The 25,409-nt window shown below is 37.6% G+C and overlaps 1 protein-coding gene across 4 annotated transcripts in view; it reads right to left on the bottom strand.

The window, feature by feature from the left end:
- VAV3 (vav guanine nucleotide exchange factor 3) overlaps positions 1 to 25,409 on the bottom strand; it is a 166,202-nt gene that overhangs the window by 53,947 nt on the left and 86,846 nt on the right. For 3 of the 4 annotated variants that reach the window (XM_068690042.1, XM_068690039.1, XM_068690041.1), the window contains exons 16-19: positions 13,438 to 13,539; positions 10,795 to 10,895; positions 3,224 to 3,246; positions 77 to 122 (exon numbers count right to left, since the gene is read on the bottom strand). In XM_068690042.1, the coding sequence (XP_068546143.1) occupies positions 77 to 122; positions 3,224 to 3,246; positions 10,795 to 10,895; positions 13,438 to 13,539 (272 nt within the window). The remainder of the gene's footprint in view (positions 1 to 76; positions 123 to 3,223; positions 3,247 to 10,794; positions 10,896 to 13,437; positions 13,540 to 25,409) is intronic. The other variant, XM_068690040.1, reaches the window with a different exon arrangement.

Here is a 25,409-nt window from a genome sequence, read left to right as displayed (position 1 = left end):
CAACTTGATGAAGTGAGTTACAGTTTTCTTGCTCTTTTTATTTAATGTTTAACTATTAAAAAGCCATGACACAAACCTGGGTCCACGTGTCTGGAGTTTCTTCTAATTCCATTTGTTCGTTTCTAAATAGCAAAAACACAAATTAAGGATATGAATAAACTTGTTTTCATGAAGGCATATTAAACTCCTTTCATTCCCACAATCTACTAGGCAAAGATGGTTATCTTAAGTTATTTCCCCCCACCACCATCACCACAATTATCTTTATCTGGTAAAAATATCATACTTTGAAAATTATTCTTAGTAATGCAGAAAGTTTATTCATACATCCCATTTATTCCTGACACGATGCTCAGAAGGTTCTTAGTCCACAGAGGTTTATTCATATATCAATTTCTTTGGATACTAAGCACTTTAAAAAAAATCATTCACAAATATGATAATGGAAAAATACAGTTTGGTAACATTTGACCCAGATAACGTCCACAAACACGGTAGTAGTGAGGCTGCTTCTCCTCTTCTCTTGCTTTAATAAGGTAGAAACTTTCACTGTTTCTACTCTGTACTTAAGGTATGTGGAATTTCCTAGAAAATTCTTAATTTTCTGGGCAAGTAATTAAACGTGTTTAGTAACTCCGCTCCCTCTTTCTTTTAAATTTGGATAAGTAGAGCTGCATAAAATCTGAAACACTAACAAGAATAAGACTTTTTTTTTTTTAATGATGAGGTTGATTTTTTGATGTTGTTATTGCTGTTGTTTTTGTGTGTTTTGTTTTTCTATATACTTTATTCTCCAGGACATATAATATGGGTCCCTGAAAACATCACTGTGAAATAAGGCACATCTATGAACTACTATCTGCTTTTGCAACCTTGTTTTAACTGCTAGCTTGCATGAAGGTTCATGCATTTTTATTTATTTTTTTAATCAAACCAAGCAGGGGAAAGCACATTGCATAACAAAGGGAACAATTAGGTTGCTCCGATTTACTTGCAGTTGATATAAGCTGATGCAGGACGCACAACCAAGGTGAGCCAGAAAGCAGTAACCTGAGGCACAACCAAATTACTAAGCCCTATAGCAAGTTGGTAAAAAGGAAAAACTTGATTTAAAAACAGCTTTCAGACTCTTGAGTCTTGGGACTTATTTGGTCTATACCTCACATTCTAATCAAAGAAAGGATGCACTTTTTTTTTCAGCTGCAGTAGAAAGAAGAAAATTGTGAGTTGCTGCCACAAGAAGTGAAGGTAAAGTTAAAAAAAATAAATAAATGGCTCAGTCATCTGACTCCACTTTTTAGAAATTGAGGCAGCATTATTTTTCAGGATAAATGCAGATTTGCATGTGAGAGGTAAAGAGAAAAAGCAAATGCAAAAGAAGATGCATTTAACTGAACTGAAAAAATACAGTAATTATGTGACAACACAAGTCAAATATACCAAAGCACCAGATAGAAAATGATGCTCTATACCCTTAAATAAATTGCAGTACCAACAAACTTAATTACTGGTATGAAAAAAAAATCCATCTGTCCCAGAATCATGAATTCTAACTTATACTTAAATTACCTCTTGTTGAAAAATTAAACATGCAATTATTTAAGAATGAAAGTAATTCGAACATTTTGGCTCAAATCAATAGCCAAAATCAAATCAATAGCTCTCGAAAGGAAGCTGTCTCTTTTCACAAAAGAAGAGATTTCACAATCACGCTGGGGGTGAGAAGCTTTGGGCCTTGAGGGCTTGGCTACAATTAGTATACATATTTTCTTCATCTGGCCACCTGTGTTCACCTTATTTAGCTTTACATACTTGGCAACATGGCCCACAAGGTGCAGTAAGCAATCTGCTCATGGCTTCCCAGTGCTGTCTGTCAGCTGCAGTACCAGGAGACTTAAGCTAACAGACCATGCCGTAATTTTCATATTTAAAAGTGTCCTTACTTAGCAGGCATCTCTAGGCAGCGACATTAAAGACACGGCAGCAGGTGGCTGGAAGTACAGCTGGCAAGACACCGGCTGAGGGAACCGTGAGGCAGGCGGGCAGGCGGCAGCCATTTCGGGGCATGCAGGCAGGCTGCAGGGCCGCAAGCACTGGTTCTTGTGGTAACACAGCCCCAGCTCTCCTCACTCCGGGCTTCTCCTGGCCATGCTGTCCTCACCCTGACAGACCCCAGGAACCCCAGCAAGCCCAGCTGTAAAGGCTGGTGCTCGCTGCTGCCCCAGGCCTGCTGCAGCCCCCCAGCCCCTAAATGTGCCAGGTGCAGGGGCTCCCCTCCCCAGCAACACTGCAGCAGCTCAAGCGTAGGCAGGCATGAGGGGAGCCAGCCTCATGTGTGACCAACCATGAACCCTTCTGCGCCAGTCACGTCAGCCATAACATCCTTTCAATTCCGTTACTGATCTTAGAGATAGCACCAAAACACCAGCGTTAAGGAGAAAAAGCACACATATCCTCATACATTGTTCATAACCAGTGTGTCACTTAAGCAGTTAAATTACCATAAACTTCTGATGTAAAATAGATGCTAGGAAATATTATACCCTAAGACTTACAGTGCTGCCTTTCTTTTGTCAGAATTGGCTGACACAAAGTAACTGCTACGCCCTTCTGTGCTTCAGTGGAGAGGCACAAGTACTGGCAAGAACATAACCCAGTAAAACTAGCAACATTCTTGAATTTAAGTTGAGGTACGCTACATATACCACTGTGTCCATTTTAATGTTCTCTCAAGATGACATAAATTCCACAGCCACTGAATAACTCTGACAAACACATGTTTAAATAAAGAGGCAAAAATTGCCCTGCCAGTTCTTCACTGCCCAGAGGTCTGTGGAGAAGCAGACGTGGACACTAGCACTTCACTGCCACAGGACTGGCTACTGTTTAAAAAAAAAAAAAAAAAAAAAAAAAGAAGAGACTTAATTCCACTGAAAAACTAGACATCAGTTGTGAGGTAAAAGTTGTTTTTTTGTGTTTTTTTTTTTCCTGTAACTTTTAAAAAAAAAACTTATCTCCACCCCTTCCAGTTCTCAGCATTAAGCAATATCAACTGAAACTTGACACACACTTGGAGCACAGTACATTTGTATTTAATAACTACTTTCCACCATTCTAAAAAAATATGTTAGCAAATGCAGAAGAAAGCATACATGTTCCAACAGCACATGCACAAAGTAAATGTCATCAACAATGCAAAAATCAGATGAAAACAAATCCTTACCTCATGTTTCAGGTTCCCGTGCTCTGAAAGGTAAGTAAAAATCGGCATTATTGTCAATTGTGAGTTTACGCTGCTTATATAGCTCCCTCAGCCTGTGCTGCGCTGCATGCCGAGAAGCACCGCTGTGCCCTGCGCTACCTGAGACCTGCAGCACGCCCGGGCAGCGCCGTGCTCGCCTCGCTCATTGGCTCATTGCACAGGGCTCGCACCCGCCAGCTGCCCGCAGGTACAGGACAGCCTGATCCAACACCCTGCACAAACTTTTCCAACCTCCCGAGCGCGCTTGCTAAGCATCAGCTTGTTGGGAATTGAAAGGTACTGCTCTTCATTGCACATAGTGTTTGCACCTCTTCTCACCTGTCTTTTCAGAGTGTGCCGAGTTGTAGCAAGATAAGATGCGTATCTTCAGCTGAAACATTTTCTACATTTCTTGTACTTCGGTTTACCCTTGCGTTAGTATGCAATGGAATTTAAAGCCTGTGGGTTTTATGTGCTTTTTTGCTATGCATTTCTTATACTGCTTAAAAATGATATTAAAAAATATAGTCTTGTGGGTGATCAGATGGCATCAAAACAGTAATACTTGCACACACACAACACCAGACATAACTACAGAGACACTAAAAGTTGCATTTTTTATATGTACTTTTTCTTTGTCTAATCTGATAAGCGATACTTCCGTGTACACTAGATGGCTTTGGTTCAGTGCCTTATCAAAGGACAACTGTATTTACCTGTGCGTGTTCTCTAGGACTACACATGCTGCTGAGGAAGAGTACAAACTACCCATGCCCAGTTTTTAGTTTGTCACATTTGAACACTTTTACTGTAATTTTTTGTACTCAGTGAGCCAACACTTGCAATAAATCAAATAAAAAGCTTTAACTGCAGGCCGATTTTGTTCCACAAAAAAAAAAAAAAAAAATTACATGAACCAGTAAAGTGTGGGAAAAAAAACTTTTGGCTTTCTAGCATTTTATGCAAAGATAAGCAGGCATGCCAAGACCCAGCATGCTGGCTGGGGACTCAGGGCCAGGCACGCGAGGCCCAGCCTATTTACCACCAACAGAACTTCTTCTCACGTATCATTTTAGTCACTGTTTCTTCTCATACTGTATGCCAAAGATGCATCTTCCCATCATTCTCAGAAAATATTATCATCATTATACCCTTTCCAAAAGTGTTAATTTGCATTTGAGCAGCAAGCAAACAGAAGAAATATAAGCCAGTCCCAAAGGAGGAAATGCAGGTAGACGATGGAGGTTTTCAAAGGAGCCTGAGGGAATTAGTTGCCTAAGTGCTGCTGAATTCGATTCAATTTTGGTGTTTACTTCCACAGTTTCATATGCCTTTCAGAAATTTTGCCAAAATCTAAATAAAATCACTTTTTTTAATGTTTCATCTCAGTGTTATGTATGACTTCAAAGTAAAGTGATTTTGGTAAGTACTTTCAGAGGGGAAAAAACAGAACTTCAAACCCAGACTCAAGGGGTCCGTTTTGTTAAGAATGACCTTATTTAGTTCTGAAGATCTCTTATCACAAAGCAGAAATGGACGTGTCTTTCTATCCTCCAACAGGAACCAATCAATCTGACTCTTAATAGTTGCTGTTGAGTTGTGGGTTTTCTCCCCCTCTAGCAAATATCCCAAACAACTACACGAAAAGAGCTCCATTTGACGATTTCAGCATCCAAACACTGTTCACAATGAATAATTAAGAAACTCATTAACTTCCAGTATCAATACTCAAGAAATCACTACATAGGAAGGTTATAAATAAACCCAATAATTTGCATAAAATGAGTTTCATGAGAAGTGTATGGGGTTTTTGTTTTGGTACACAGGTTAAAATAGTAAACTGCTCCATTAACCAAGGCCAGGAGGGCATTTGTCATTAAAGCCTAATGGACAAATTCAAACTCAGAAAAAAACAATAGCAACTCTAAGAAGAGCACTTTCTTTAAGCTGTCTCCACTTCACATTAACCCTTAAAAAGCCCAAAACGTAGCCAACACTGACAGACTGAAATGTGATTTGTTATTTCACTATTAACATGCAAAAAAATATATATCTATTTCCATATGAAGACCTATTAAAAATTAAGGCTTATGCTTGTCTTATTTCATTACAATTTCAATATTCCTGTAGTTCAGGGCATTTGGTACTGAATTATGTCAATTGCTTTATCAGGAGTTCAAATTTTTTTCTTTCCAAAATGTTCCATTAGCATAAGAGCAAAAAAAATAAATTTCTATCTACTTCAATACTGAAGGTGGAAAATGAATGTTTGAGGATATCCACCAGTAGACATTTTACATGTTACAACTTTAATTCAAGTTTCTGCTCGTCACCAACATACCTATGAAGTTAAGGAGCAAGTGAGTTCTTAGTTACAACAGCAAGGTACTTCTACTACCATGGATCATCACAATTTTGGGGTTTTGTTTATTCAGTGAAGCCGTGATACTACTGGGTCAAATTTGGTAATCGCATTTTAGTTTAAAAACAACAGGAACAACAGCTGGCCTCAATAAGTAAGAAAACTCAGATCAGAAAACAGGTTTAGGCCACTCTCCTCCGGGATGCAACGGAGCTGCTGGATTTGCATGATAACGCAATGGAGAGTAAACAAATTAATCACATTAAATATAAAATGTAGTAAATTATTCAACTTACTATTCTAAATATTTTTTCTAAAAAATATTTTAGAAGTAGGAACTATAAAGTAAACCACCTTAAAAGAGCTGTGAGACTACTTGCAGCTTTCCAGTCACTTAGCCAGACATTGAATAATCAGAAGAAAAGCAAATAGTAACATAGAAGTACCATGGTGTTGGTCTCTGCACAACATACCAAGCCCCATAAAGTGACTTTTGTTCAGTCAGACGGTTAGTTAAATAATACAGCTCAACCTTTGTTGCAGTTAAACAAGTGGCATAACTCCAGTGAACATTCTGGGACTTGAACATTTACTCATCAATGCTGTTGACATGGTAGGTTTGGAGAATAGCCAGCAATTTTGCAACTGTTGATCAAGCCAGAAACAAGGTAAACAGGGAAAGCTGCTGTTTTCCTTTTAGATGTCAAAAATGCATGTTTTTTATAAATACTCTCTAACATGCTGTAGCAAGCAATTGTTACATCAGCTAAGTGGACTGTATTATTGGGCACGCACATTAGCATGAAAGCATAGGAAAGCAGCCCCGCAATTAACCCATTCGTATGGCAATATTTTCTTAAACTTTCTTCATATATTTGAAGAAATACTTCTCCGCGTAAGGAAAAGCAGGGGGTTTTCAAATGGAATAGTCCGAAGGAGAAAAAAAATCATGCATGCAATAACTAAAAGTTAATATAAAAATGTCCGTTTAATGTTTTTCTGATCAATTTATGCCCTGATGACAGATGCTTCTAGCATTCCCTGGGAACAGAGGTAGAATGAGAATTTCATGGTTTGGCACTGTATTTAAAATATTCAAATACTTTCAGATTCTAGATCCATCATTGGAGGTTCATCTAATTGAAATATTCAATAGCCTGTGTAACCAGCAAACATTTGCTTGAGAATACTTAATTCAATATAATTGGATGAAGTTGGTAAAATTCCAGTCTGGCAATGGATGTGGACTGTTAATTCTGCTGTTTTAGACTAGGAAATGGACTGAAGTTCTGCACTGTTTTCTGGGACACGTGATATGAAGTGTGCCTTTTATAGTGTGCCTGTGAAAACATAAATGTGTGCCTTTACTGATGCTTACTTAACGGTGGTCCCACTCTTAACAATTACCAAATATAAACCCTTCCAACTGGTGGGGGAGTATCACCATGTACGAATTGTACTCTGCCTTGAAATAAGACATAGGAGTGCCACTGAGAAACCAGGAGATCCCTATGTCAGCCACTGGAGATAAAACATAGCACATGTGCCTATATAAATGACCTTGTAAAAGAAATACATGCATCCATTTCATAATCCTTATGTTTAAGAATAATGGCTTCATAGAGCCTTCTATCCAAGTCTGTGCAGCCTGAAGGAGTTCACCTGAACATCAGAAACACAGAGGAATAACGGAGAATTTCAAGTCACAGAAAAATGAAGTGATAATGCATAAATATATGAAAATATTTGATCATGTACAGGGCAGCATTTCAGGGGAAAGGAAGCAAAAAGACAGAAGTGAGCACAGAAAACTTCAATCACCACTGAACGTTTAGCACAATGTAGACAGGAACAATAACAATAAAAAACAAGGACTAAATGCAGACATCTCATTCTATTTATTAATTCAACTGATTAAGTCTGTATCTTTTATCATTGCAACTTCTTAGTCTGATGAACTAGCCTTCTTTGAAGCAAAACATCTGAAGAACTGGCATATGTTTTTGTATATGGTATAGCATGACAATACGGCAATTTATCTTTAGATTTTGTCAGTGTTTCACTCGTAAATTTATCATCCTAATCTGACACTTATTAGATTTGTCATTCTAAAGGCTTCATCTGTCTTTGCATGTCTGCCTTTTGAATTTTCAAAAACTGACTTGGAATAAAATACAAAAAGTTTTAATCTACTCAGGGGTGTTCTAAGCATAATTTCAGAAAGCTTAGCAGAAACATCTGCTCAGTGGTCTAAAAAGAGCAATGTTAAACTGTACTAAAAAAGGAAAAATAGTACAGAAGAAAATGCTCTGGAAATGCCTTTATGTAGCCCACTGATATTTTCTGGTTTGGGCTTTTTTCTTTTTTTTTTTTTTAATTCTAATCATCTCTTTGCAAATAAAGGTCTAGTAATAAGAGGAATAATAATGAAAATGGTTTGCAGTATGGGAAAAGTTCCAGTTATGAAGAGATGATAAATTAAGACTATTCAGTTCAGAGAGGATACTAACACAGAGATTATGAGAACCTAACTTATCTAGAAGCAGTCGGTAAAAACTTCCATTTACACTTTTCACAAAAAAAGCCACAAGTTAAATTAAAAAGTTAACAAGGCCAAACATAACCAGGATAAGGTATGTAACCTAGGTGAGGCAGGGGGAAAAGCTTTACAGAGCAAAATGTTTCAAAAACTGAACCACAAACAGGTATTTCTATAAACAAAAATAGGGAAGCTACCCAAAAACATCACCAAGATGTAAAAGCCCTTAGAATACCAAAAAGGTAAAAGAAAATCAAACAAAATTAGAAAGTAGCATCATTCCTGGGCACTGTCTAACTCCAAAGAGAACTTGCAATTTTGCTCGTGTCTTGTACTAGAGAACTAGTACTAGGAAATCTGGGAGCCTTTCCATAGAGGAAAAATAGACTGGAAAGAGAAAGAAGTTTACAGAGAGGACAAAGTAGCGTACACCTAGATGTAAGTTGTACATGCAACAAAAAACAACTCATTTGCTTCCAACTTCACTTCAGATTCATACGGCATGATTTTACCAAATATATATGTATTTTAAATAAAATCTAAAGAAAAATTCTGCTCCTTTGAAGTTGTGAAATAATTTCTTCTAGTCGTGAGGTACCCTAAATGTTTCATTTGCTTTGTTTGGGTGGGAAGGGGGGTGGGTTTTTTTGTCGTTGTTTGTTTTTATTTTGCCCCAAGCAAATGCACAGTATTACTGAAATATATATGGCAGGAAAACTGCAAGACATCAGACCTTGTATTATCTTAGGATTTATGGTCATTCTTACCGATTCATGCTGCACCATATGTGTCCACAGATCTTTAGAGAAAAATTGAAAGGTAAGTTGCTGCCTTCCAGGGTGCCAGATATCCAATTAAAATAAAAACTACAAAAGTGATTGGAACAGAAGGCAGGAAATAAAGAAAAAAGTAGTAGGGGTGGTTTATACTGGAGAAGATATCTTTCTTGTGAAGGACACTATGCCTTTGCTTTTACACTTTATTAATTCAAATGTGATTGCTTTAAAATATTTATTTTATCTAAGTTTATTTTTCTCCAATATATTCTTAGGAGATTCTGTGAAAAACCTATCCTCCAGAAAAGAAGAAAAATAGAAAAAGAAAATTTGAATGAACAATACTCTGGTTGCTTGTATGGTTTTTGGATCTACAAGAAGTGATTTAAAAAAAAAAAAAAAAAAAAAAAAAAACAGACTAGGATAATAACATAGAAGAGTTCCAGTACAGGAAAACAACTGAGATCAAAGTTCATTGGCTGCAGCAGAAGTCAGCATCTGACATCCTAATGGTTTTGTGAAAGGAGGAAGAGAAGGCAAATAACTCACAGTCAAAAACCAAACAAAAGTCAGGAAGTAACACAAACAGAGGCAAAGACAGAAGCAAGCTCATACAGCTTTGAAAGGAACAAAAAGCTAGAACCAAAAACTTGAAGCAGAAGCCTAGTGAAGAGGAGAAGATGCGGTAATGATGGAATTCAAACAGCGGGAGAGAGATTATCTCAAAGCATTTTTCAAAGATTATAGATGACAATATCAAAAAAAAAAATTAAGAGGTTGCAGAAGCCCATGTGAGATATGCAAGCAATTTCACACAGTTATAAAATGTTCCTGAAAAAAAGAACATACAGGTTTTAGTGAAGCAAGTAGGACAATTTCTGAAAAAGCTTCCCCAAAAGATACAGCTACACTTCACAGTAATCACAATGTGTTCCAATGCTTTTTCTCTTTCAAACACAAGCAAAAGAAATCCAAATGTATTAATGGTGGGGCGAGATCATATTTGGAGGACACATGTTTTTCCTGCTCCACCAACCAATTCTTCTAGAAAGCATAGGGCAACCTGGACAGAGGTAGGAGTCAAAAATGGTACTGTTATGTGACAAGGTGTCTGGAGTGCACAGACTCACTGCCACTGACTGAACAGGTACAGGGAAGGGAAAATGTGCAAATGGTGAGCACTAACATTTGGCATTATAAGCGGGAGGTGCTGGAGAATTACAGAAACACTACTGAGCAGAGGAGGAAGGGGTCACATTTGGAGAAAGCACCCTAACAGGGAGACTGAACAGTAGCTGAAATTGGGACTTCAAGGATTCTCTCGAAGGGCAGAATGAGAATGGCAGCTTATTAAAAGAGGAGGAAAAAAAAAAAAAGAGGTCCTTAGATGCTGGCAGTAAGAAGCCAATCACCTTTTTTCTGAATATTGTGAGTGGCCAGAAATGTTGGAAAGCAACAAGATTAAAAAGGATGCTGAGGCAACACAGTTTCAGGAGCTAAGAGTAAAATATCAAAACTTATACACACATCAAGGAAGAACAAGGGATGCTAGACAATATGCCATACACTAAGTGTTACCTGTGAGCCGTCTATGATTAAAACCAGATCTACTTCTTGTTGTATACATAGGACACCAACAAAGAAATTGTGTTTGACCTGTAACAGTTCACTCTCTTGTGCTTTTTAACAACTCAGTTTAGTACGAATAAAAATCCCCATGAATTCTAAATGCAATTCTAATTGTACTTATAAATGGTAGTTTCAAAAGCATGTATGTTACAATAAACACAAATTAGGGGTAAATTAAACCTTAATTATATCTAGCAAGTTTTATGTCCTAATTAAAAATGGTATTCTAACAATAAAAATGACTTACCACCTGAATTAGCTCTGCCACAATTGTCTAATCTTCCTAAGCATTCTTTGTGTGCTCCAGCTCCACACTTAGAGCATAAATAGCCTTGATAAAATGTTCCCCTGTAAAATAAAATTAGGTAGTGATACATTAGAAGTGATAAATTCAATGCATAAAGAAATAAGAGACATGGCAGAAGGCATTAGATGCCATTTGCCTTGTTGCATAATGATAGTCCTTAAAGACCCAAGAAACAGAGACAACAACTGACAAGCAGCTCATCAGCTTTTCGTCACTGCTAGCCATTTCAAAATAACAACCAGATAGTTCCTCTGAACTACTGATAGAATAACAATCTTCATTCCTATTTAGCCCAAAGCAACCCTGGCACAGCACACTTGAAATTGTACCATTATCTATTTATCCTACCATACAGCCACACTGCTTCATTGCAATAGGAATTCGCTCAGACAACATGAAGAATAGATCCATTTTGGGAAAGCCCTAAGTACGAATCTATGTTTAAGTACTAAGGATTTCATAGGCTCCAACAGAAATATTCTCGATTTAAAAATGTCCATTAAATAAATACAAAAATAAGCTAATTGGGTACACTTCGGTTAACATTCAGACCTGCTAAGGAGTAACTTTCCTTACTCTAAATGTTCTCCAATTCCCCTTAAAGAACTAAAATCCGAATTTGAGTCTGAGAACACATTTATTTTCAGATTTGTGCGTTGTTTTTCTCTCAGGTACAATCCACAGAAGGGCTAACAGTCTTTTACATGTAACTCTGAGCAATTACATGAGTTCCATCTATTGATGTGTCTGCTTAATCTTCACACTAGACTTGGCTGTCTCCGAGATTATCCTGACCAGTTTGGAGTGATTACACACCCTAGTCTAACATGACATCTTCAGCTTCAAAGGAAAATCAAGTTTCATGTATGGAACACGGGACTGGACAGGTTTAACCTGAATGCAACATACAGCAACTACTATTTACTGCAACAGGTATTAGACTTCAATTAATTGCCTTTATTTTATTAAACTCACAAGCACATTAATATTTTAAGTATCAGAATACAGAAGCTTAGAGACAAATATAAAAATATTTTAATTCACTTTGTTCTGTTTTTGTTTTTTCTTATTGCTACACAGGAATACAAGACTCTACATAAGAGCATAGGACAAAATCATCCATCCCTATAGATGCTTTTAAGGCCAACATTTTATCCCCACTTCAGAAAGATCAGGCACAAAGGTTCAAACCTCACTTCAAGTATTTACATGCCATTCTGTTTAGCATTTTGAAGGTTAAAATGACAATCTCCTTTCAAAAATATTTAGCCATTTTAGGACCACAAACCCAGTACACTTTCAATACTACTTAGGTACCCAGGAACATGTCTACATATCACTAAATAGCACCTAGGGGTACCTAGGCTATCTTGAAGCAAATTGGCATGCCTCTGCAGAACCGTGCAGGATCATGCAGCCTGTGTCCTGAAAGCAAGACAACCGTTTCTCAGCAACAGCAGCCAGTGCAGGAACAGAGACAATGACTCAACTATTCTGCTTCAAATTCAAAAATTAGGCATGCCATCTCTAAGTTCAGGATGTCCGCAGCAGTCTTCATAGTCACTTAAACCTTATTGCATTGAGCAAAGCATCATCTAAAAAAAAAATCTCAGAATCCAAGTCAATAAAACTGTTCAGAACAAAGGTTGCTGAAGGGAAAAAAGGCAAGAAGGAACATACGTGAGGTTTTGTATTCCTCCACACCTGTGCTTAACAAAAACACAACCTATGCTCTGAACACCCTTTATAAAAGGCTATGGCTACATTTTATTTTTTAGCATCAACAATATGCAACATGAGCACCTGAACCGGCCAAGTTTACAGAGCTTTTGCAACTTCAGATTCCACTATGAAACTTAGGTTCGATATATACATCTGGAGCATTAGACATTCTGTGTTTACAGAAATACAGGTAGCTTAAAGATAGCTCAAGTAATCCATGTGAAACCACAGATGTGCATGTACATGCACGTACTTCATAGGAAAGAAAGAAAACAAGGTTTTTTCAGCTCAAGTTAGTCTTACAAATCCTCGCTCATGGAAGAATTTGTGGTCTACTAGCATTTATTTAGCTTTGTAACATCTGTCTTTAATTTGCCGACTTATTTCTAGTTCAGCAGAGCTTTTGTGAGACAATTATTTTCTGTTTCACAAAGCAATCTCCCCATATCAAACGTTTATAAGCATCGTCATGATCTGCCTTTCTGAAAAAATATTCTATCTGTTCTTGGGACCGATGGCCTACAGTTATGGGGCCCGTGGACCAGTCATGCTGGTCAACACTGTATAAAATGGCCATCGTTTACTCTTATGAGCATTACTTTCTTTAATAAGGGAATTCTTAAAGAAGGTAATTATGACAAAGCAGCCTTCTGACAAATGCGAAATGGGGCAGTACCTTCAGGTTTTGATCTTTGAACAGCACTGCTGCTAATATTTGGTACTTAATTATAAAATCTCACTCATGCTGTGTATGACTGCCTTTATGGCTTGTCCATCCTGTAGAGGTAACCAGCTAGCCATGTATTTCATCACACTTTCACTCAAATATTACTGGGGGGGGGGGGGGGTTAAAATTCTTACCTCAGAAGCATTTGACAGACCTTGCAAGATGTCACACGACTGAAAGTATGCATTTTGAACTCATGAAAGCTTGTATCCGCATAGTCTGGTCGTATATTTGACCTAAAATAAAAATTATTTGAAAATCTGTTTTAAACCAAGGAGATTTAGAACATAATACACTATTCACAGCAGGAAATCTGAATCCATGAACAACTAATTCTATTTACACTTCAATGATTATCACTGAGGTGAACTCAAAACATGGACTTTATCACACACCTTTAAATGAAGTCTGAGTCATTGTATCTTGCATACATGATCCTTAAAATGCATCCAAACTGTTTTAGCTATCACAGTAACTAGAAAACAGTTACTATACATCAAAAAACTTTGGGTGGTCCTGTATGGAGCAGGAGTTGGATCCTTGTGGGTCCCTTCTAACTCAGGATATTCTGCGATTCTATGAAAATACAAGTCTGCTTTTTAATCCTCATTGAGTAGGTTCATTTTACAGACCCAAAGAACACTCGCTTCTTCATTCTCAAATATTTTGTTATGTGTATCTAAAAAGAAGAGCAGCTCACAGTTTCAGAACTACGCCACTAGAAAAACGTAAGCAGCAAATCTGGGACAATTAGGTCACAAGTATGCAACAATACACTGGATAACAAGAGCGAATTCAAAAGCAGTTAGAAAATATTTGGGGGTTCTGTTAGTGTTTCTTAAATGAGCTTCTTCAATGCCTACGGCTGTTGCTACACAACCTTGATTTAACAAGGAAGCAGAAGATCACTATTTACACTGCTAAAACACCACAACGCAGTAGTTGCAGACTTATTTCCATACATCTAATTTGCCTAAGCACTAATCCATTGCTGTCTCTTGTTCATCCTCCCTACTGATCCCATTTAAAAGCAGGAGTTTAAGTTAAATATGACCCACTCATTTTGTTGCACTGGTGACTGTTTGCAGGCTTACTTAAATTTTATTAAGTAATCCATTTTTTTCTGTCATTTTCCACATTTCCGTGAGGAAAGAAAGGACAGGAAGTTTTAAGTGATTTGTCATCTCTTTTCCTTTAATTCAATGATATCCTCAAATTACAAAAATGCAACTACCTTACACTAACAAAAACAGAACCACTGAAGTGCTAGGTGCATAATTTAATACTCGATGACATTAAGCTAGACTATCCTAGACAAAAAGAATATGTGTAGGATGCATTAATGTATTTTTAAAGATTATTTATCTTGGAACGTTTAGGACTCCATAGAATTCTGGTATTTCTTGCAAAAACAAAGGAACGCGGGATGCATAGGAATTAAAACAGGGGAACAACAGAGGATAAGAATGGAATAATCTACAATACTCAAAAGGAAAGATAAGAAGCTTTCCTGACACACATAATTACAAATTCAGGCATTAAAGTTGGAGGTACTTATTGGGCAAGTTTCATTTTTATGTATTATAAATAACTTTTGGACTATAACACAGAACAGCCACAAATTGCAACGAAACAAATATAAGTAAGCATGCAAGCATCAATCTCTCCAGGACTGAATGAAAAGGCTTATGAAAAAAACATTCAGAGAATCTGTTTAAGTACCCAGTGTCAGAAAGGTCAGACTTCTAATCTGCCTGCTGAAAATGAACGTGCTGAAAATGAAACCATACTCAGAAAGCAAATGGGATTTTGCTTTTATGCTCGAGAATAGCCTTTCACACAGTACTGTTTTAACTCACTCACTGGTGTCTCTTCTTGCTGTGCTACGCAAGATGTCAACACTACAAGACCTACTCAAAAAGGCACAGATACTACCTATTCAGAGCAGGAAGGTACAGGTATCAGGCTCAATTAATCTTCAAAACAGAAGAACTTTTAAAACCAGAAAAACAATGCACTATTTTAGGGTTCTTAACTCTGCAGAGCAAGGCTTGTGTTGTACAACACATTTGCAAAGGGTCTGATAAAACCTCTGAGGCTACACAGTTCACTACAGACAATGCTGAAAACTCTAGAATGAGTCACAATACTTATACTTGCAACAAAAGCTGTTTTTAAACCAGTTTTGTCTTCAAACCTTTGATTCAGACCAGCATAGCTTGCAAAACCATGTCACAAGCACCCACCTCGTGCAGAGACTCATCACGTTTCAAAGCATATAAAATTAATCCTAACATCGTGACCATTTTTCAAGTACGAACCAAAGAATTGCATGCCATTGCTTAACGCAACTATGTGACTAAGCTTCTGTCGTACGTAAAAGTTCTCTTGCACTCTTCCCTAGGACTCTTCCACAAAGACCGAAATACATGTAAACTACTGAAAATATCCCTCCTATTAACACAACAATAGCGATGCATTCGGTTCATACTTCTACTAAAAGGAACATTTGAGTTTCTTCATCTTTTGTAAAGCCATTCAGTTTTATTTTACAACTCCTATTAGAAAAAATTACTGAGAGGAAAAATGAAGCATCGTCCTAAAATGGCAAAGAATGAAGCTGTCCCTTCACAGAGGAGCTGCCACAAGGCCTTCTGATAACATAGTAAGTTGTTTTTATTTCACCCATGGACTAAACTATCAGCTTACCAGGTCCTAACCAAGACAAGGTTTATCCCAATGAACAGACTTAGTCCTTCAGCTTTCTACTATATGCCGAAATTTGTCCTGTTTGTATAAGTAGGAAAATATAAACTGGAAAGGTGTAATACAATACAAACTGCAGAATGCAATTCGAACTTAAGTTTACCTTGTCCATCATGGCCTACAGGAGGGCATAGCTCAGATCCAAATACTCCTCAGTTCTTAAGGATCATGGAAGTGCATCATTTCTCAAAGGTTCTATAAATCCCACCAGGTTTTAGTTGAGTGATTCTACTCTGAAGACTGCTTCAATAAATTTTCTTTCTAAACACCCATTTTCTTCACCACCTACAAGCCTTTCATACTCCCTGTAAATTCACTGCCATTGAGCTTCACATATTTACTTGCTGGCTAAAGCCAAACTTGCACAAAGATCCTTTAGAACTGCTGTTTTTAAAAGATCTACATCTGAGCAGCTCTTTTAGGGGTATGCAACAACTCTTCATAAACCGAAGAGCCTTTTAAATTTTGCTGTCCCTTCCACCACTCAAAACGTATCATTCCCCCTCCCCTCACCCCAAAGCCAGAAAGAAAAGCAACAACAAACAACAAAGCAAAAGAGATGCCACTGAAGTACGTCAGTCACACATTAAATGAATCTTGAAGGGACTAAAGCCTCAGAATATCGCAGAGGATCCTGTGCAAGAAAGAGCAGGAATCAAAAGTCTGCACAAAAAGCAAGATTGGGCAGAGGATTAGTTTTAAATATACTTCCAAACGGTAGTCTCAAAACAAACCATGCCATTATATTCACTGAGAAAAGCATCGTTCCTGTTTTCTTTGTGATTATTCCTCCTAGTAGTCTACAATTTGAGGTAAAATGGGAATGGGCACGTATCAGCAAAATGTATTCTTGAATTTGAGAATGTCACATTTCGAAAACTTTGGTTTAATACGCATCATTTCTTAGGATTCTCTATTTAAAGAGATAAGTCTATTAAAAATACTTATTACTTAGATGCATCATTTTTACATGTTAGACAAGAACGCGTTTCCTTACCCCTCAAAAAAACCCGTCACATTTATATGAAAGCAGTTTCCAGTTGTCAATATTCTGACAAAAGCAGTAGAAAAGAACAGTGCAAAACCAGAAGTGTTTCCTCTGAATGCAGAGTAACGTAAAGCGAATGAAAATACAGTGAGATTAATACTGACATTAAGAAAGATTGAATAACTGTAAATGTAGAGGTAGAATAAGGAAAGGTTTATCTAAATACATGTATTTCCCTGCTAACTGTGGACAGGAAGACTTTCATATTTAGCACCTTTCAGTCATGCTGCATTATGGCAAACCCAGTTCTGTAGTCACACTCTGTCACACCAGCCAAGTCTGACGTAGCCTGCAATGATGTAGCAGGATATATCAGGTTACATGTCTCTTAACATCAAGTTTGAAGCTTAAGAAATCTGGGGATTTGGTATTTTCATTTTCAATATATTACTTTTGAACATCATATACATGTAGCATACCTACATATCAACATATAAAATGTTTTTATGTTATAAATCTAATACCTCTTCTGTGATACCACACAAAAGTTACAAACTAGAGATCAAAACCGACTCATCTTTTGTCCGTGGCCCATACCACAAGAACCACGGGGTATTTTTTTCCATATAACCTTTCACTCTGAAAAGCATATACTATTTTTTCAGTTTTAAAAAATAGCAAATAAATCTGGCAACTTCAAAGGGAAAACATCAGCCATGTCACAGCACACAACTTTTCATAGTCACCTCCAACCATAAAGGAGGACTTAGCATTCAAGCCCTACACTGATACTCTGAGAGCACAGATGAGAGCTGTTATGACATGGTACCAAAAAAACTTACTTCCCAACATGCAGGCATGTTCCACGATACAGAATTAATATTAAGCCAGTATTAATTTTAAACTCAAAACTAAGAATATTGTCTTCAGAAGTAGTATTTTTTGCCAGGAAAATGAAGAGGAACTCACACACAACTGTTACAAAAATTCACTCATAGACTTGAAACAATTTCTGTGGCCAGTATTATAAAAATATGATTTAGGACCTAAACTTGGTTCCTTCCCCATTAGGCAGAGTGGGCTGGAGTCACCAGTCCAGCCTTCTCAACTTCTATCACGGGGTGCCCCGTACTCATCCCAATGAACATATCCTCCAGCACTGCTTTTGAAAAATCTTGATAAGCATCTGGAGCAGGAAGTCACCCCTACACCAGCAATACTTAATCTGAGGTAAGTAGTGACAGAGAATTCGTCCCTTATTTCATTGTAAAACTGCCTCTTTTTCTTACAAACATTACGGGGAGTCAAAAGTGGCTTCCCTGTTTCTCTTCTACTTTTTCCTCCAGCTGTTGTAACTCCTACGCTCTAGCAGGGACAAGATGTCAGAATACAGAAACAGAGTCAATCTGTAATTATGAATTTTTTTTTCCAATTCTCTCCTTAATTCAGCAGCAGAATTTTTGCAAGGGACAGCCATGAGTGCCCTCTCCTGTACAGCACTATATCCAGATTTACTCCAGTCACTACAGCAACGTCCTTGGGCTGCCCCTGAGCCTTTTTAGTAAAGCTTTCTCTTTTCATGTAACCTGCAGAATATTAGTCCCACTGGGACCAATTCACTGCTACAGCACCAACCCAGAGACCTGCAGATGCTTGTCTTGCTAGTCCCCTTCGTCATTTGGGCACTCAATTCTTGTCCCTGCACAAGCCATCAGAGCCACCACTGCAGGAAAGGAATGACCACCTGCTTCAGCCAGCCCTGCAGCTCTGGGCAGATCTCAGCTGCCAAGTCTGGAGAGTGCAGGGCAGAAGAGAGTTACCATGGGTCTTACACAATCACACCCGATACCATCAGACTTATAAGCACTCAATTTTTGCTGACCTCATGCCTATGAAATATTCCCCTTTTAAAAACACCCCAAATTTGCAGTGATGCAGTTGACTCTTACTTCTCAGAGAAGTAAATTGATGCACAGACCTTCCTTCAGCCACCCACATAACACAACACCTTTATAAACAGCATCAGAAAGTGTCACGTTATTAACAGGCCCCTCAAGCTTTTGCAGAGGGAATGCATTCTGGGAATCACCTTCACCTGATTTAGTGGCACAACTGACCACAGAATAATGTCATTGACAGTCCAAGACTATCTTGCCACACGTACAGGTATCTATGTGCCCATACCCATACCTAAAGGATAAGGAATAAATTCTGTGCTATCCTATCTCAAATTACTATAATATTGTGCACACGAATAAAACGCAACAGTTGAAACCATGTTTTTATTACTTTCCTATAGCAATTGGGATATCAGCTCAAAAACCTGAAGTAACTCCAAACCTTCATGACAAACACATCATGAACAAAGCACTAACGCTGAAATCCACATAAAGCAATGAACCTTGGTGATCTTGAAACACCTAACATCAACTCTGCCTCATTTTACAAAACTGAATTTTGACCATCTGATGTGTTTCCAAGATGCACAACACAGTGGGAAGAGTACAACATCAATACCAAGCAAGTTAGATGGGATGTGCTACTGGTATTTCCTTGCTTAATAAGAATCATTTTCTGTTGAGAAAACAAAGATCAGAATGTGCCTGAATACCAACAGCATACAGCCGGCATTTGGCTAATATGTAGCAATAGTTTAATTTTTATCAGCCTTCTGACATTTGTTTGTTTTCAACAAGAACTATACAAAAATACCTTTCACAACAGGAGGTCAGGCTAAACAAACAAGCTGATTTCTTCAGTGGGTTAAGCACAAATATGCTTTCTTTTTACCATCAATTTAATTTTCTCTACCCAGTTAAGGCTTATAAAATAAAATACACCAAGAAAAGTACTAAAATTTCAGCCCCCTAAACTCTCTTATATCACTCCCTAAAATTAAATGTATGCAGTTATTAAATATATAATTGCAATGGACAACATAACCCAAGAGATTAAATAAAGGAAGGCTAAAACAGCTTGGTGTAGCTCCTCCCATTTTCCCCACATGGAGAACAGGGACATGAACATCCCAGTCTTCGTTTCCACAACACTGATATTTCTGAAGACACACCATGAAAAATCCTTACTTCACCAATTCTGACATACTGACTGGATCTTCCCTTGGATGTTTTACTTCTGTTGGAGATCCTTCAAGGAAGATCTGCCATTCGGATATTTCAGTTTTAACCTCAGAGACTTTAAGAACTATTGTCTGAAGTTTATTTTGCATGAGCATAATTCTGAAAGCCTGCTGGCTGCCAACAAATTAACAGAAATATAGGAAAGGAATAATTTGAAGTATTACGTTGATTAGACTAATTAAATTCTTATAGAAGGTTTAAATTTTAAATAAGAAATTAATGAAATGCAAATAACATGACTTCTTCTGAAAAAGAGCATACAAGAGAAGAGACAGATATTATAAAACGTAAAGAGCAGAAGCAACTAGGATTTGGGGTCTTTGGCCTCTTGGTTATGGGTACCACACTCTTCATGCAGCCCTCATGACAAGAAGTCACACAGCAGCAGAGCAAGCGCCAAGTCTAGCATCATGGAGCATATTCTGCAGGCACAGGGAGTTAAATGAAGCCATCTAGGAACAACATAAAGCAAATCTCTTTTATTCTAAATCCATTCACTATTACCTCTAGCACTACCAGCTGAAAATGGTGGTTTAAGCCATCTGGCTGCGAGGTCCGCTGCTGTTCTCCACCACTGACTGGTTCTTCTGTCTCTTTCACTGCATTTTGAGGGCCGTTTCTTCTAATTGCTTCCTTGGCAGCTTTTCAATACTAGCTAGATTTCGGCAATTAAGACCTGTACAGATCCTCCCCCCTTCTTCCCTGGGTCAAGGCCTCTAGGAAGGTGTTGCTTATACTCATTACAAACATTTCAATTAAAGTTGAAAAATTGCTTCTCTGGAGTACTTAATTAACAACTCAACTTCCCCTTCCAGACTCCAAGTAATTTTAATCTAAATTTATTTTTCTTAAATTGGAAAGCAAAAAATAACTATTACAGAAAAAAATAGAGAAATTTGATATTCCTCAGATTTTTCCACATCACCTTTCCACCATGCAAGGCATAGATATGATTCATTGCAAGAATTGCAGCATATATAGAAGAGTAAAAACAAAATACATCAAACTCAGACAAACGAGTAAGTGCCCCTTTGCAAATGGATGGAGCAAGATCCTTTCAAAAGTGAATTAGCAGCAAAACAAGATAGGGTAACAACAAGAGCAGGTGCTGACCTAGACGCTGTCAAGTAGATCATTTCTTCTCTTACAAGACACAGAGAAAGCGAAAGCACTGTAAACACTGCCTGAATGGAGCCATTTCTCTCAGGAGGATGTTAGGGGGAAATTCTTCACTCTCAGGTTGGTGAGGCACCAGAACAGGTTGCCCATAGAGGTTGTGGATGCCCCATCCCTGGAGGTGTTCAAGGCCAGGCTGGACAAGGCCCTGGGTAACCTGATCTAGTGGGTGACATCCCTGCCCATGGCAGAGCAGGGAAAAGAGATGATTTTTAAGGTCTGTTCCAACCCAAGCCATTCCATGATTCGATTCAAGTCCAAATATGTTGCTCCAGATGATCATAACTAAGTGGGACAGACAACCTGGATAGAAGAGGCACCTTCTCCTCCCAGAGCAGCAATCCCACAAGCATGTCTCTGTGTGACGGAGAAAAGCAGCAAACACACTGCAATGGGTGCTCTTGGTTTGGGAACACGCTGTCCAGCAGAGCCACAGGTTATCAGACTAACAACTTTCAGTTTTCCCCAAAAAGGGAAAAAGATGGCACAACTTAATCAGGGGGAGAGGGGCCAGGTTTTTGTTGTATTTTGTTTTTAAACATTAATGCTATTTAGGTCAAGTTTTGAAGCTCTTTTTCCCATATTGTTCACTTCAAGAAATGCAGTCTTATCAGAAGAAGTTACACAAGATTTAACTGTATGCAATGTTTGCAAAATATCCCATCATTTCAGAAGTGTATTATATTTGAAAACGAGTAGCCCTTCCATTCAATTAAAACGTGGCTTTAGAAAAATCATTAAATGTCTGTATGCCCAGCCGTGAGCCCTGAGGCATAACAAATAAGCAGGTGCATCAAGCATCAGGTAAAGAGTCTGCACTGAATCAAAACTGTTTTAAGTATTAAAAGAAGAAATACTACAGGGAGCTCAGATAAAACTCAATACCTTGAACTCTCTTGGACTCTCAACCCTGATTCAGACCTTTGCATTTTAGAGCTGTTATTATTCTGCACTCCGTGTTATGCTTATAAGAATTTAAAATGCTCCAAACAGAACAGTTCAGGATTATGGACACCCTGAGCACAAACTGCTAAAGAACATTTTCAAGCATATGTGACAAGAAATCTGATGCTGTAATCATGCAATATAGCCTACCAAGACAGTGGCACAGATTAACAGCTACAGATGCTGAAAGTTTTTGTTCCATTTTCACTGAAACTGATAGTTGACATCACCACAGAAAATGCATCAAAACTAGATCGAAGTTATTAACTGCCATCTGAAGTTATTTACAGAAGGACTCAGCCTACAATTCCTACTTAGTTGCTCAAATGACCAACTTTCAAAATTTTATGCACCTTACCAGTTAGCCATGTCAACTGGATGCATGTTAGAAAATTTTAGAAAATTTAGTAAGCCAATAAATATGGCAGATAGCTACTTTTTCCAAGTGTTTTAATTTCTATCCATGTTATTTTTTATGAATCAGAAAACCATGTATGTTACTGTCAAAGACAGAGCTTTCAGCAAAACCTCCTGTGAACAATTTCATGAAAAGCTCCTGCTCTGTCATGCAGACTTCCCTAAGAATCCCATTGCCCACAAACGGCAGAGACACTTCACGTCCTCTCTTCCCACGTGAGACTTGGTGGCTGAGCTATTATCACCATTTCAACTGACCACTTCGTACAACCTGCTAGCATCTAACAGAAAGGCACCTGTGTAATCAAGTAACCAAGCAAAAGGGCAGAGACACAAATACAAATAAATCATTCGGGTATTTACAGGGATTTTATAATTAACTGTAAAAAGATGAAGAGAGGAAATAGTGTTCTTAAAGGGTGTTTCTCACTAGACAAGGGTGAGACAGCCTTTTTCCAGAGGATGATTTTCAGCTTCTTTTCCACCTTCTCTCCTCAAGGAGCAACACTGATTATTTACAGCTAATTCATTTTCCCTGTTCCAGATAGGCTGTTATATTTCAGAACCATCTTTGAAGAAGATATTTACTGAATTAATCAATCAATCAATTCTCCATATGTTAATACTCAGACATTCTGGTTTGTCACATCAAAGAGTCTCCATCGAGAATACATGTTATATAATTAAATTAACCATATCACAAGTAAATTGTGCTTTTGATCAAGAACGTACAACTTCTAAGACTTTGCAAGGAAATTTACTTATTTGATCATATGATGAGTGGCTTTTCTGAGATCAAAGGAATCATCATGTTAACTTTTTAGAACTGTAATGCATTGTTTCAAACAAGATAATGGCTCTCCTTTGTCCTTATCAAGCTTCTTCCCTGAGAAGTATGGGAGATGGACTGCTTTGAGCTAATCCATTATCATATAACGTATGTGGACTCCACCACCTGATAAGAACTCTGTCACACTTGACTATTTGTAATCAAAAGTGTAAGTACTTCATATACTTTATATGTTCACTGGCTGAGCCTTACAAGAGCATTATGTAAATTTGGATTTGTAAACTTTAGTTGCTCACTGTGATAAACGTCAAATGTTCTATCACAAATTCACGTTTAATGAATACAAGCTTCTGTTTTGGCGTAGAAAGTGTAAAACTACAGGCTGTATGGGACCATAAATCTGGGAATTGCTGGACAAACACCTAAATCTGCTAAGTAGGCAAAAAGGATAGCATGGGTTTGCAGGGAGGAACTAGGACATTTGTTCACATGGTCCAAGTATCAGGACAAAATCAGCATTACATGTTTAGAGACTGAAAAAAAATAACACCTTGCACAAAAGCAGTATTTAGACAGTGGTACTTAAATTTTATGATGTGGTATCACTGCAGTCTTAACTCATGCTGATATTCAAGTTTATGAAATGCTTACTAATTTTCATAGTAGTATAACTCACATGTTATAAGGTAATTTGTGGAAACATAAGGACAGGAAAATCTATTTTTTTGAACCAGAAGACACAGTATCAAAGTATATTTATCTCCAAGTGTTTACACACTGTTTTCATAAATTGTTTTGCTTTCACATTCTGTGCTATCCTTACACTGCACTCTTAATCATATGCAGAATCTTCACACGGTTTTTGCTGCGCCCAGAATAATCTAAACAAATCACATAGCTATAAATATATTGTGAATGGTTGCTTGTAACCCCGAAAAACATTTGATCACAAACAACTGGAATCTCAGCAAAGAACAGGCAGCCCTTCTTCTTCAGCAGACAAGAACTTTGTATTCATTTTTGCAGTACTGAAATATTTATACTGATGGAGAAGAATGGCAAATGTTTGTTTATTGCTTTGGTAGCCACCTATGTGAGGTTGGTGTAAGTGAAACACCTTTCCGGGCTATTTGGAAAATGCAACTGGTATCTAAGGTTTTTGAAGTACCCTGATAAGAAAGCTTTAATTTAATGTGTCAGTGTTCGATATGTCAGAGCTCAAATATTCTCTCAGAAGGAGTCTTAATGCATATGCATTATTAATGCTCTATCTGAGGGAACAGATCTATTTGAGCTGAATCTGACCAATGTCATTAGTCACAGAGTGCAAAGCAAATTTGGAAATAACAGGTAAGAGAACAATTTTCACTTACTCTGTGTTTTACATTACTTTTCTATAAAATCTAGAAAACCAATGAGCTCTATCTACAATTTATGTAGCTTGCCTAATCTAAAATGTTGTACACACACCTATCGGGTTTGAGAATCACTGCATCTCAGGATTATTTCCTTTCAATCAGATGATGTGTTCTGCTTCCCTTGAGTTAAACAGGGTGAATTGATGTCTAATTGAAACAATTTTTCAAGAATATATTAGATGTTACCTGACCTGCTGCACAAACTCTACGTGATGTAAAAATGTAATATAACAGTTAAAATTAAAAACCACTTTTTTTGTGGAGGTTCTGTGTTTTCTGTTTGTTTTGTTTTTTTAAGACTATACAGCTGTCAAATGTGAAAAAGCTTCTATATGAATGTAAAACTGAAAAAAAAATCAGATTCATTAACTACACGCAATTAACGTGTGCACTAATCACTATAATGATGTTGGGTTTCCCACTGATGTTTCAGGGATGATGTTAATATTGTGATTTCACTAACAAT

This window comes from Anas acuta, chromosome 8, assembly GCF_963932015.1.
Source record: "Anas acuta chromosome 8, bAnaAcu1.1, whole genome shotgun sequence".
Classification (NCBI taxonomy): domain Eukaryota; kingdom Metazoa; phylum Chordata; class Aves; order Anseriformes; family Anatidae; genus Anas; species Anas acuta.
This window is presented reverse-complemented; position numbering and strand designations above follow the sequence as displayed.